A 13,594-nucleotide genomic window follows, 5' to 3' on the forward strand; every position below is an offset into this window, starting at 1 on the left:
TGAAGAAGAAGGATGGAACTATGAGGTTGTACGCGGATTAGCAGAATTGAACAAGGTGAATGTGAAGAACAAGTATCCTATACTCGCAATGATGATTTGTTGGATCAGCTTAAAGGTACTTCCGTATTTTTGAAGATGGATCTTTGTTTCGGATATCATCAAATCCGGGTAAAAGCAGAAGATATTCCAAAGACGGCTTTTCGATCTAGATATTGGCACTATGAGTATCTAGTGATCCCATTTGGGCTTACTAATGCCCCGACCGTGTTAATGAGTTATATGAACTGGATTTTCAAACCACATTTAGATCAATTTGTTGTGATATTCATTGATGATATGTTGATCTACTCTAAGAGTAAGGAAGAACATGCAGAGCATTTGAAGATAGTCCTACAGATTTTAAGGAAGCATCAGTTATATGCCAAACCATCCAAGTGTGAGTTTTGGTTACATGAGATCCAGTTTCTTGGACACGTCAACTCATCTACAGGAGTGGCTGTTGATCCGAGTAAAATTGAAGTTGTGCTGGATTGGGAGAGACCCAAAAGTGTTACTGAGATCCGGATTTTTCTGGGTTTAGCCGGATACTACAGGCGATTTATTAATGGATTCTCCAGAATTGCCTTGCCATCGACTAGATTGACCCGAAAGGGGGTGCCATTTGAATGGACCCTTGGGTGTGATGTGAGTTTCAAGAACTGAAAGATAAGTTGACCATCGCATCGATTCTGATTCTTCTTGACCCAGAAAAGAGATTTGAGATTTATTGTGATGCATCCAAGTATGGATTGGGGTGCGTGTTGATGCAGGAGCGAAAGGTAGTGGCCTACGCTTCTAGACAGTTGAGACCACATGAAGAGAATTACCCCACTCATGACCTTGAGTTAGCAACTGTGGTTTTTGCATTGAAAATATGGAGACACTTCTTGTATGGTGCTACTTTCACAGTGTTTAGTGACCACAAAAGTTTGAAGTACCTATTCAATCAAAAGGAGCTTAATATGAGGCAAAAGAGATGGATGAAATTTCTGAAGGATTATGAGTTTGACCTTCAGTGTCACCCTGGAAAGGCGAATGTTGTGGCTGATGCTTTGAGCAGAAAGACCACGGGTGTGGCTAGCACGATGATTGCAGAGTATGACTTGATTGAGGAGTTCAGGGATTTGAGAATTTCAGTTACACCACTTCAGTCATGAATGCATATATATATATATATATATAAACAAATTTTTATTAGTTGAGAAAAATAAATAAATAAAAACTTATATATATATATATATACTTTTTATTGTGTTCTAACTGATCACGACCTCCTTCTTGCCACTATACATATGTAGTTATCTTTCACTTTGTCCACCTCTCTTGTAATTTTTCTATTATATGAATAATCGTCAATTAGCATTAGGGGTGTTCGCGGTCTGGATTGGATCGGTTTTGGAAGCAAAAATCATCTTATTGTGCAAATCTGATCCAATTAAATCCAATTTTTTTCGGTTTGGATTGAATTGATTTTTCGGTTTTTTGAAAATCCTAAGATTACTTTCATGATTATTGTGCAAATAACATCTTTTGTATATATTGGCTTTGTAGACTTCTTTTTTTAAATACAAAAACATCAGTAAACGATAATATAATTTTTTTTTGGACAATGAGATATCAAGCTCTACACAGATGAAATTTTGTTGATGAGATGTGACTAGATTTTTTCTTGGATTTAGTTGATGGGTTAATAGATCTTGCGTTTAGAAATTTTTGAGCTATGATTGGAAAAATGACTAAGTAGGTAGAGGGGAATTAATATATTGTATCGGTTTGAATTGGATCAGTTTTCATCAACCCATCCGAAAATCGATCTAATCCAATTAAAATTTGCAATTTTTCGATTTTTGATTTATTCGATTATCGATTTTTCGGTTCGGTCACCACGGTTTGAATCGGTTGATGAACATCCCTAATTAGCATGTCTTGTACAAATGCAATGACATGAACAAACTCTCAAAATTGATATCCATGATCAATACTTACTACTCCTTATATTATATATATCATTGGCATTCTAGATTTTGCTCGGGGCAATTAAGTTTTCATCATTCTAATTGCCCTGACCATATATTAATTAGGGCAATTACTATAGAAATTATACAACCAATATTTAATTTCAGTGCTTTATGTCCAAATTATAGCAAGGAGATTTTGGAGGGGGGAGATACTCAACAAAATTAGGGTTCGGTGTTTCTCATATTGTAACAGATAAAATTATCTCCTACACATATAAAAGTATATGGGGCTGATCATGTGAAAAGAAAAAATAAAATGAAAAGATGGGCCCAACACAATTTTATGTGTGTGTAGGAGATAAATTCAACATGAGACATTAAAGCCAAAAAATTATGGTTGAACCAATATTATGAAGACTAGACCCATCATTGACTCAGTTGAAAAGGTTGATTTAAATTTATAAAAAAGTATGTAATAAATATATTAATAATAGTAATAAAATATTACAATAAATTCAATGGCATAGTGGTTGTTGTCATTGAATTCCTCCAATGTATACTGTGTTCAAATCTTTCTAAGTGCTGATGTTCATAAAAAACACCTACCATCATGGAATTTATATTTTGCGACGGTTCATAACTGCCTTTAATATAGCATTCTGCGTCGGTTAGTAATCGTCGTCATTCTGAGTCGGTTCCAACCGTCATTGAATATAGATATTATGCGTCGTTTTACAACCGCCTCTGAAAGCTGTCGTGGAATTGTGATATTCAATTACTGGTCAGTAGGACGTCGTTGTTAGTTATTCAACGACGGTTGGCCCCTGACCGACACGAATTATCTGTCGCAAAACACACATTTTCTTGTAGTGTAAACTCAGTGAAGTAGTGAAACAACAAACTCTGGATATTTCGATTCTTCCATCAGATACGGAATTTTTATCCTTTTATTGTATTCTTCCGTTGTTTTCTTATATTTCCAAACAGTGGATACGGAACATGGTTCTTTCTTGTTTGCCTAGGTGCAAAATTCAAGTGTTAGGAGTTTTACGAGTGTTATTGAGCTGAGTTTGTGCAAGTTGTGATGAATTTGAAACTTGAATTAGTATAAATAGTAGTATTTGGCTAGTGTTTTACAGCATCAGTCATTACCGCAATATCAGAGTATATTCATAGTCTTATTGCTAATACGTTCTATCTTTTCCCTTTTCCATTCAATTCCTAGAGTCCTATCAAGTCAAAATCATGACTGCACCAGAAGTTGTTCGGGGAGTTATATGTGGGGCATTCCTTGGTCTTAGTCCGATTGATACATGTTCCTATGATATCTACTTTGTTAGGTTCAATAAATCCAATGTATGTAATAGAAGGAAAAGAATTTCAGTGTGTGTGACCACGCAAAGTAGTTCAAGATCAAGAATATTCCATGTTTCCAAGAGAATGCATGTGTTTCATAGTACAGATAAAGCTCATCATGGAAAGACTGATTTTGATCGATTAGAATCTACTATGTGCAATTGTAAACGGCTAGAAAGTGTTAGCAGCAATACAATCAATGATCAAGACAGTACCCAGCCCAAGCTGGACTAAAGACTAACAGTGGGTTCTCTTAACGAGACTGTAACTGATAGTACACCACATGTCAAAACATAATAAACTCACCGCTAGAATATATTGGTAAATAAGTCAACTCATTTTCAAAAAATCATAATTTCTGACTGAGGTGTTAGAATCGTGTAGTTCTCGTGAAATTAAAAAAAAAAATTGCCTGATTCGAACACCCGAGTTAAAAATTATGACATTTTGAAATTTTTCAGATAAAATTTCCAAAATTTTGCATTATGTGACATGAAATAATAGGGTACCAAACTATTTATAAGTGACAACGAATTTAGTCTATCATTTCATATCACGACATTTGAAACTCCCTGCCTGACAACAAATATGTCATCTTGACATTTTGGCAAAATTTTACGATAAGATGACTTTCACATAAATATTTTGTGGAAATATGACAATATTGTCAAAGTCCCTTAACTTCTATTCTCGGACAGTGATACTAATTCAATAATATATACATTCGATAAAAAATAATCAACAAAATCATTTTTTTTAAACATCTAGTTTTTTTATTTTATGAATCTATATTAATATAGTTTGTATACCTATTTGAATTGATTTATAATAAAATCTAGGAATTAATATTTCTCATATTATAAGAAATAATTTTATCTCTTATACACACATAAAAATATGTGAGGTCCATATTTTATTTTTTTCTCTCTTTTCTTCACATAGCGGCCCCACACATTTATATATATATATATATATAAAAGACATAAAATTATCTTCTATAACAAAAAAAAATTAATTCCTAAAATTTAATAATCCATTTTTTCCGCGGGGGTGTGGGGGAGATTCGCATAACGTTTAATTTCAACTTTCAGATTTTATTTAACATCTCAAGCCTCAAGGAGACCACTTATTTCATCCGTATAGCTTTAAACCCTCACCTTGAGAACCCCAAAGTGACATGACATTGAAGGACAACCTGGCTCTTTATCCATGGTACACCAGAATTTCGAAACCAATAGATGCAATAAACAATTCCGAGTCACACACAACATGCAATTCCACTGATCTATTCTCCATGCCAAAGGACAATTCAAACAATTCAAAACGTTTAGCATGTAAAGGAATAAATGTTGACCTTGTCTAGAACATGCTAAGCACGGATAAGTATAAACTTGAACATCCGGTCCTCACACAAGTATTAATCAATCCCTTACATCAAACAAACAAAGAACCATTTTCATTTAAGTTCTACACCTCCATTGGTAACCAGAGTCTGTAACTAAGCAAATTTATTAAGGCACCAAACATAAATACAAAGAAAACCAGTGGTACATATTGAGGATATTTTGCAAGGTTTGTGCTGCAAAATACCCACCTCCTCAATCTGAAATTGCCAAGTCATTCTTTCTTTCCTATTCCATTTGACATATTATAGATCCCTCGTCCCTGAACAAAAGGCATAAAACGATGTTAAAAAAGATATACCTCCAGAAATATGAGGAAACTCACTGATAATTTCAATCTGACAAAATCAATATTGATGATATGAAGATTTCTTCTGATAATGAACAAACTTACAATCAGAAACAATGAAGATGCTGCCAAAGCAAGTGGTATTGCAACAGATGTAATCTTATCATATGGCCCTTTCAAGTATGTGTGTTTATGGATACTCTGGTAATACTTTTGCTTCTCAATAAGCTTCTCTCGTGGTCTAAAGGGTGGTTCCGACATCCTGCATAACGTAGTCAATAATTACCTCATAAACGCTTTTCCCCACTATAAAGGGGAAAATAATGAAGAGGATATGACATGAAAAACAAATAAAATTGTACGCCCCAAAAGGAAACTCTCTATAGCTCACAAACATAGCAAAATTGAAAGACATGGTTGAAGCCAAATCACGCATCAAACAAGTGAAAAAATAACAAACGGCACAATACATAAATACACAAGTACATCTATCTAAACGACCCAACCATAATTTATATCAATTAAAGTGGGTTACTTATTTTACCAAAAAAAGAAAGAAAGTGGGTTACTTATAAGAGGTGACCAACATCAAATTATCAATCAGTTCACTAATTTCGTAATACCAAAAGGCCCCAAAACAAAATTTCACATACAAATTTAGCATAAACAACATTCATATATAATGTGATAAAATGTAACATATTATATTAGAAGAGCTTTACACAAACAAAGAAGCAAGTTTCCAAGGGAATAATATTTCTCATACTAAGAGATAATTTTATCTCTACACATATATAAAAATATGTGGAGTCCATATTATTATTTTTTTCTCTTTTTTTTTCATATGATAACATGGCTTTACACATTTTTATGTGTGTATAAAAAATAAATTCTACTATATAAGAAACATCAATCCCAATAACAAAATAGTTTGTTTATTTATTTATTTATTTTTATGAGTTTAATATTTCTCATATTATAAAAGGTAAAATTATCTCCTATATATATACATTCATAAAATATGTGAACTTATTTTTTTTTTTTCTTCTCTCTTCAGATGTACCTCACATACTTATACTTTTATGTACCTCATATACTTATACTTTTATGTGTGTATTATCTCCTACCATATAAAAAACATCAAAAACCTTTATTTATATATCCTCGTCTCTCAAACAAATTGACAAACACCACCCAAGGGCCCTTTGCATCAATACTCAATAGGATGATGTTTGATTAAGGAGAAACCTTGGTTGCCAAGGTTCTATGGAACTCTTATGTCACAACTATACATCCTAATCTACATATTTTATAGTTATACCTTAAGTTGCTGCCAACTGATAGAAAACCCTCCTAGAAGAACGAAATAATTGAGTTTTACTATTAGGACTAGAATGAGTGAGGAATACACAAAATATTAAAGATCATCATTGAACTAGAGGAGCGAATTGACAAGAAATCAAATTAGGCAAAAGAACAAAAAGATTGAAAATCAAAAATGAACTGAAATTATTGAAAAGGAAAAAAGAAAAACCGCAGCAAGATGACCGGAGAGAAGTCACGCTTATGCAGTGCAGAGAAAGGGGTAAGCTTACTTTGAAGGAAAGGAGAGAAAATGGAGAGCACGCTGCAAGCCTTACTAATTCTAGAGTCATCGATTGAGGAAGATGACAATATTATACGCACATTGTCCACTGGTCTTGGTTCCTGGAATCTTCTAATATTCCCATTTTATTCCTCAATCATTCTATTTTATTCTTTTTTTTGCTACAGTCCTTATATCTTGTTTTATTCGAAAAACTTCTTATTACTGATTACACAAAGTTCAGTCGCACAAATAATGTTAGATTAAGAAATTGGAAAAACAATGTTACAAAATAAAGAAAATAAAAAGTGAAAGCATCAAGTTGTGTGCGTAATCATTAAAGTTTCAATAATTTTGAATTGAGGATGATTACATTGAATTTTTTTTTTTTTACAAATTACGTTATATCTTATCGATAAAATTTTATTTAAAAATATTTTATCGATAAAATATAATATAATTTATAAATAAAAAATTTATAAATATAATTTTTTTTTTTGAATTTGTGCATGTTTATTTCATTTTTTTTTAAAAAATGTTCAAATTTGTATATTTGTATCTAAGTTGTATGTTGAAATATTTAAGTGTGATGAGTGTCATGTTAGTTAATTGATAATGGGATCAATTAAATAAATATAAGTGGATAGACTTATGAACCTAATTCCTTAATATTTTGGATTGAGATATGATGGATTGAACTTACTTAATATAGAGTTATAACTTTAATTCATCGGTGATGGTCCTCCATGATATACTCCTCCTTGAACCCGCTTGACATTGTCAATTTGCCATTGTTTGTGAAAGTCAATTTAAGCCCCTGTTGATAGTAAATAATAATAAACTAATTCAATTTTGTTTATAAACAAGAGCAGTGTTACACCTTGAATATATTTAGAAGTAATCCTTCAATTCAGGTGCTGCATGTAGGGGTGCTAAATGAACTAGGATCTTTCAATCTTTGATTTGGTTCGTGAAGATCTGAGATTATATGTCTAAAATTAATTATTAGCACCAGACTTGAACTTGTATAAAAATTCGTTTAATAAAAAGGTGGCCTTAGTGTATATATATATATATATATATATATATATATATATATATATATATATTATACTACTGGTAATAGTCCTCTCTTTCTCTTCAATCCATTTCACCCTAATTTATTGGTTAAACAGACTTTTTGAATGATTTTGTTCTGTATTATGTTATTTGGATATACATTAAATTTATGAATATTTATGAAATTACTAGCGTTGTTGATTGTATATTCTGTTTGTAGGAGCGTAAATGGGCTAGGCCGGCCTAAGGGGCCTACGACCTTGCTTATATTAGGCCAGGCTTGGCCTGTTATAAGTAGTAAAATAGAATAGGTCTAGACTTTTAAAAAAATCTATTTAGAAAACAGGCCATAGGCTTTTTTTGTACATGTCGGACCTATAAGCCTACAGGCCGGCCTATATCATATTATTTGTTTAAAATATAATAAATAAAATTATTATTTAATAATTTTGAATAATAAAATAATATTATTTTAGTTATTCATTTAATTGTTGTATGTTTAATAGGGTTAAACAGGCTAACAGGCCTAGGCCAAGACTTTTATTTTTTGAATATAGGTCAGGCTACACTTGTAATTTGGAGCCTACACAAGCTAATAGGTCATACCCAATGTTTTTTACACAGGCTTGGCCTATTTAAGCCAAAGCCTAGCCTAGCCCAGCCCAGCCCAGTCCATTTACACCCCTATCTGTTTGGATAAATTTTTGTTCTCTTATTTTTTTTAAACAGGCTAAACCAGGCTTTTATTTTTTGTAAATAAGTCAGGCCACATGCTAATAATTATATTTATAACAAGTAAGAGGCTTGGTCAGACTAACATAATCAAACACAGACTTAGCCTTCTAAAATCAAACCTCGGCTCGGCTCGTTAACACCCTGCACGAATCCTTATATTTTTTTAGTTGATATTTTGTATACAAAATGTTTGAGTTTTAGTGTAATAAATGTAAATAATAAAATTTTATTATATTTTGTATTTTGATTGAAAATACAAAATTTGCTATTATGATAGCATAATATAAAATAAAATGTTCAAATTTATGTATGAAATGTGTAAAAATATTTAATTTATTAGCAGGTAATTAATATTATGTTCAAACTCATGCACGATAAGTCATATAAATTAATTTATCTATTATGTTCCAAAAAAAATAATTTTCTATCAATGACTAGGAATTGTAAAGATCAATTAAAAAATATGAAATTATGAAATAAGAAATTACCCGAAATAATTATTTAAAAATCTCTTGTTAAATATAACAATATATAAAGTATAGTAGTAGTATACATGTCTCCTTAATAAGAAAACCTTCTCCCATAAATGTTTTGTTTGACAGAAGTTTGTAACATAACCTTTATTATTATTATTATCATTTTTTTTTTTTTGTACAAACCTTTATTCGATCAGGACAACACTTTTTAATTGAAAAAAGTGTTAGAGGAGCGTAATTTTTTATTTTTTTTTTGGTAATAGCTTTTTTAACAAAGTGATTCATGTAAATTCCTGTAAAAAAAATAATATTCCTTATTAATTTATTTTATTTAACAGTTATCCTTGACTGAATTTTATTAAAATTTTAATTATATATCTTTTCTTGAATATTACTTTTTTAATAAAAAGCAAATCTCTCTGTTTATCCCGCACAAAATGCAAATAGAATGGGGTTTCGTTAAAAATAGAGTAGTGTCGTTTGGCACTTTGGCTATCGGATTGAACATGAAACGCCAGATAAACCTTGCGTTTTGGGTCCAAAAACCCTCTTAAAATATTTCCTATCGAGAAGGAAAAAGAAAGACCGAGAAAGAGAAGGAAAATAAACGATAAGCAAAAGCTTAACCACCTTTCACCTTTGAATTTTGATGTGATGATATAATTTACATGAAATATGATTAACTCGTTGCCGATTCTCTGTTAAGATCCTTTCTCTCGGGATCCTTTATCATCAATCACAGGTACGATTTTCCCAGTCGGTTTCCATTTTTTTTCCCGTGATGATAAACTCAGTGAAGTAGTGAAACAACAAACTCTGGATATTTCGATTCTTCCATCATATACGGAATTTTTATCCTTTTTTTGTATTCTTCCGTTGTTTTCTTATATTTCCAAACAGTGGATACGGAACATGGTTCTTTCTTGTTTGCCTAGGTGCAAAATTCAAGTGTTAGGAGTTTTACGAGTGTTATTGAGCTGAGTTTGTGCAAGTTGTGATGGATTTGAAACTTGAATTAGTATAAATAGTAGTATTTGGCTAGTGTATGTTTTACATCATCAGTCATCACCGTAATATCAGGGTATATTCGTAGTCTTATTGCTAATACGTTCTATCTTTTCCCTTTTCCATTCAATTCCTAGAGTCCTATCAAGTCAAAATCATGACTGCACCAGAAGCTGTCCGGGGAGTTATATGTGGGGCATTCCTTGGTCTTAGTCCCATTGATACATGTTCCTATGATATCTACTCTGTTAGGTTCAATAAATCCAATGTATGTAATAGAAGGAAAAGAATTTCAGTGTGTGTGACCGCGCAAAGTAGTTCAAGATCAAGAATATTCCATGTTTCCAAGAGAATGCATGTGTTTCATACTACAGATAAAGCTCATCATGGAAAGACTGATTTTGATATATTAGAATCTACTATGTGCAATTGTAAACGGCTAGAAAGTGTTAGCAGCAATACAACCAATGATCAAGACAGTACCCGGCCGAAGCTGGACAAAAGACCAACAGTGGGTTCTCTTAACGAGACTGTAACTGATAGTACACATCATGGAGAAGCAATTGGGGTAGATGGAAATGTAAAACATGAAAATGGAGGTTTTAACAAGTTTCCTAGTGATGGACTCGTTCAAGATCCATTGCACAAGGTCGGTGAGAATTCAATTGAGGATGAAGCATGGAATTTACTGAGGGACTCTATTGTTTATTATTGTAATAATCCCGTTGGAACTATTGCTGCTAATGACCCTAGCAGTACTAGTGTCTTGAACTATGATCAGGTCTTTATCCGTGACTTCATACCTTCTGGAATAGCTTTCCTCTTGAAAGGAGAGTATGATATAGTGCGGAATTTCATTCTTCATACCCTTCAGTTACAGGTGATGTCTTGAACTTTTCAGGATAATTAATTCATTCAAATAATCATGCTTGCTGGTCAAGCTAACCATGTTTTGTTGGCAGAGCTGGGAGAAAACCATGGATTGTCATAGTCCTGGACAAGGATTGATGCCTGCTAGTTTCAAGGTGCGGGAAATTCCCCTTGATGGAGATGATTCTGCAACTGAAGATGTCTTGGATCCTGATTTTGGTGAAGCTGCAATTGGTCGTGTTGCACCAGTTGATTCTGGTAGGCAATTTTTTCTATCCTATGGTTCTTACTTCTTATTTCATACTTTGTTATTTTTTTCAAACATATATTAATTATCATGCTGTAGTATTAACAATATATTATACTACTGTTAGGACTTTGGTGGATTATATTGTTGCGAGCATATGGGAAATGCACTGGAGATTTATCTGTGCAAGAGAGAGTTGATGTGCAAACTGGAATCAAGATGATTTTAAAGCTGTGTCTAGCTGACGGTTTTGATATGTTTCCAACTTTGCTGGTTACTGATGGTTCATGTATGATAGATCGTCGCATGGGAATACATGGTCACCCCTTGGAGATACAAGTTAGTACTCATTAGTTTATATTTTTGCTTCTAAAATTGCCACCTTCTTATAAGGATATGGACCCTTTGAGAAATTTTTGATGATTTTAAGAGCCAATATCAGTACTCACTTAAAACCAATATGCTTATTTAATACTATAGCCTTAATTTCTGTTATTAATGTCCAATGTTCAATAGGCATTATTTTATTCAGCACTTCTGTGTGCACGTGAGATGCTTACTCCTGAAGATGGATCAGCTGATCTTATCCGAGCGCTTAACAATCGTCTTGTTGCATTATCATTCCATATAAGGGAATATTACTGGATTGATATGAGAAAACTCAATGAGATCTACAGATACAACACAGAGGAATATTCATTTGATGCTATTAACAAATTCAACATCTATCCAGACCAAATTCCTTCATGGTTGGTGGAATTTATGCCAAGTAAAGGAGGCTATTTGATTGGAAACCTGCAACCAGCTCATATGGACTTCCGTTTCTTCTCTCTTGGAAACTTATGGTCCATTGTGAGTAGTCTAGCCAATACAGATCAATCACATGCAATTTTAGACCTTATTGAAGCAAAATGGGCAGAGTTAGTAGCCGACATGCCATTCAAGATATGTTATCCTGCTCTCGAAGGCCAGGAATGGCGGATTATAGCAGGAAGTGATCCCAAAAACACGTAATGGTGCTAGATATTACTCTCTATTATGTTATTCATCCTAGTTACAATCATTTATATCGACCTTTAATTTTTCTTGCAGTCCTTGGTCCTACCACAATGCAGGCTCGTGGCCAACTTTGCTCTGGCAGGTTAGTCCCTGGTCCTACCTTTCATTTCTCTTTATGTATACATGCTATATCACTTTTTTCTCGTTAGCAATTCTGTCCTCTTCTGTTTGATATCTAAAAACTGTAAGCTGAATTGTTTGAGGAAAATAGGAAAGGCAGAAAGGGTATCCAAAAAACTTTTTACATTCAATTTCAATCTAAAACCCAATTGGCCAGTTCAGCTATTTTGCTTTTCTTGTCAAAATATATTTGTCTTGAGCTTACAGGAATATAATATTTTGATCTTTTGAAAGAATTTATATCACCTGAGATCTGTGATAGGGAACAGACCACTTGGTTTTTATAAACTCACATTTTGTGTGTAAACTTACATTACAAAGCAACAGGCTCGAAGCAGAAGTTCAATTTTTTCACTCGATTTCACTTACTATACATCACAAAGCTGGCTGGAAGTGGACTTTGTGAATTAATAGATTATTACATTTTTTTTCTTCTTTTTTGCAGCTTACCGTAGCATGCATTAAGATGAATAGACCAGATATTGCTTTAAAGGCTGTCCAAGTTGCTGAGAGGCGGATATCGAAAGACAAGTGGCCTGAATATTATGATGCTAAGCGAGCTAGATTTATTGGGAAACAAGCACGGCTTTTTCAAACCTGGTCTATTGCCGGATACCTTGTAGCAAAACTCCTCCTTGCCAATCCAAATGCTGCTAACATCGTCATTAGTGAAGAGGATTCGGAGCTTAAAAATGCCTTTACTTGTATGATCAGCGCCAACCCAAGAAGGAAACGTGGTAGGAAGAAACAGAGCTTCATAGTATGAGCTGGTCTCGTGAAATAGATAGTCCTACCAAGGAAACGGTTTCTGTAAAATAGTGCTACCAGGATTTTGTTGAGTTTTGGTTTCATTTGGATAAGTGATATTTCTTGTAACATACAAATTAAAATTTGTAGTGAGGGTGACGTGATTACAAAGATATGGTTCTTATAGTTAATTCTGTTAATTGTTATCCTGCAAGTAGTAGCCCAATCGTAGTTCTCTCTTGAAATTTAGTTCACCCACGGTGGCCCAATCGAAGTATTGAAGGGAATCAAATTAAATTTGAAATGTTACTTTATAATCGAATAATATCTAGTGTGAAAAAAGTTTGTCATATCTCGTACGTATTAATCGTTGTCTTGGGAATTATTTGGTTATGTAATAGTTGTCGTATGTATTAATGCAAAACTTCTCCAAGAAAATATAATACGCTTAATCAACAAATGTTCAGTAAAAATGTTCAAATCATTAAATCCATGCACAATCCACGTTATTTATCGAGAGGAGATCCTATGTTACCGAGGGCTCATCTATTGCATACACTTCGATGGCGGAAAAAAATAATAATAAAAACAAAAGAACATCAATAGAGCTTGTAAACTGATTCAGTAAGATTTATGCATAATGAAA

At 33.0% G+C, this 13,594-nt stretch overlaps 2 protein-coding genes across 4 annotated transcripts; one reads left to right on the top strand and one right to left on the bottom strand.

Moving 5' to 3' along the window:
• Positions 1–4,787: 4,787 nt before the first annotated feature.
• Positions 4,788–6,787, bottom strand: LOC133291195 (uncharacterized). Of its 2 annotated transcripts, none has more exons than XM_061489417.1 (3): positions 6,641–6,787; positions 5,151–5,307; positions 4,788–5,018 (listed from the first exon to the last, which is right to left on the bottom strand). In XM_061489417.1, the coding sequence occupies exons 2-3, from the start codon at positions 5,304–5,306 to the stop codon at positions 4,971–4,973; spliced, it is 204 nt and encodes a 67-aa protein (XP_061345401.1). In that variant the 5' UTR covers position 5,307; positions 6,641–6,787; the 3' UTR covers positions 4,788–4,970. The 2 variants fall into 2 exon arrangements, with proteins under 2 accessions (XP_061345401.1, XP_061345402.1); XM_061489418.1 differs by having other exon boundaries at positions 6,580–6,684.
• A 2,711-nt stretch (positions 6,788–9,498) lies between these two features.
• On the top strand, positions 9,499–13,199 carry LOC133291148 (alkaline/neutral invertase E, chloroplastic-like). Of its 2 annotated transcripts, none has more exons than XM_061489350.1 (7): positions 9,499–9,642; positions 10,043–10,785; positions 10,868–11,033; positions 11,150–11,361; positions 11,539–12,032; positions 12,115–12,163; positions 12,647–13,199. In XM_061489350.1, the coding sequence occupies exons 2-7, from the start codon at positions 10,063–10,065 to the stop codon at positions 12,965–12,967; spliced, it is 1,965 nt and encodes a 654-aa protein (XP_061345334.1). In that variant the 5' UTR covers positions 9,499–9,642; positions 10,043–10,062; the 3' UTR covers positions 12,968–13,199. The 2 variants fall into 2 exon arrangements, with proteins under 2 accessions (XP_061345334.1, XP_061345335.1); XM_061489351.1 differs by having other exon boundaries at positions 10,158–10,785.
• The last annotated feature ends 395 nt before the right edge of the window (positions 13,200–13,594 follow it).

Source organism: Gastrolobium bilobum, unplaced genomic scaffold (genome assembly GCF_033153095.1).
Source record: "Gastrolobium bilobum isolate Gb01-03AN ecotype WA unplaced genomic scaffold, APGP_CSIRO_Gbil_v1 utg1383, whole genome shotgun sequence".
NCBI classification, from domain to species: Eukaryota; Viridiplantae; Streptophyta; class Magnoliopsida; order Fabales; family Fabaceae; genus Gastrolobium; species Gastrolobium bilobum.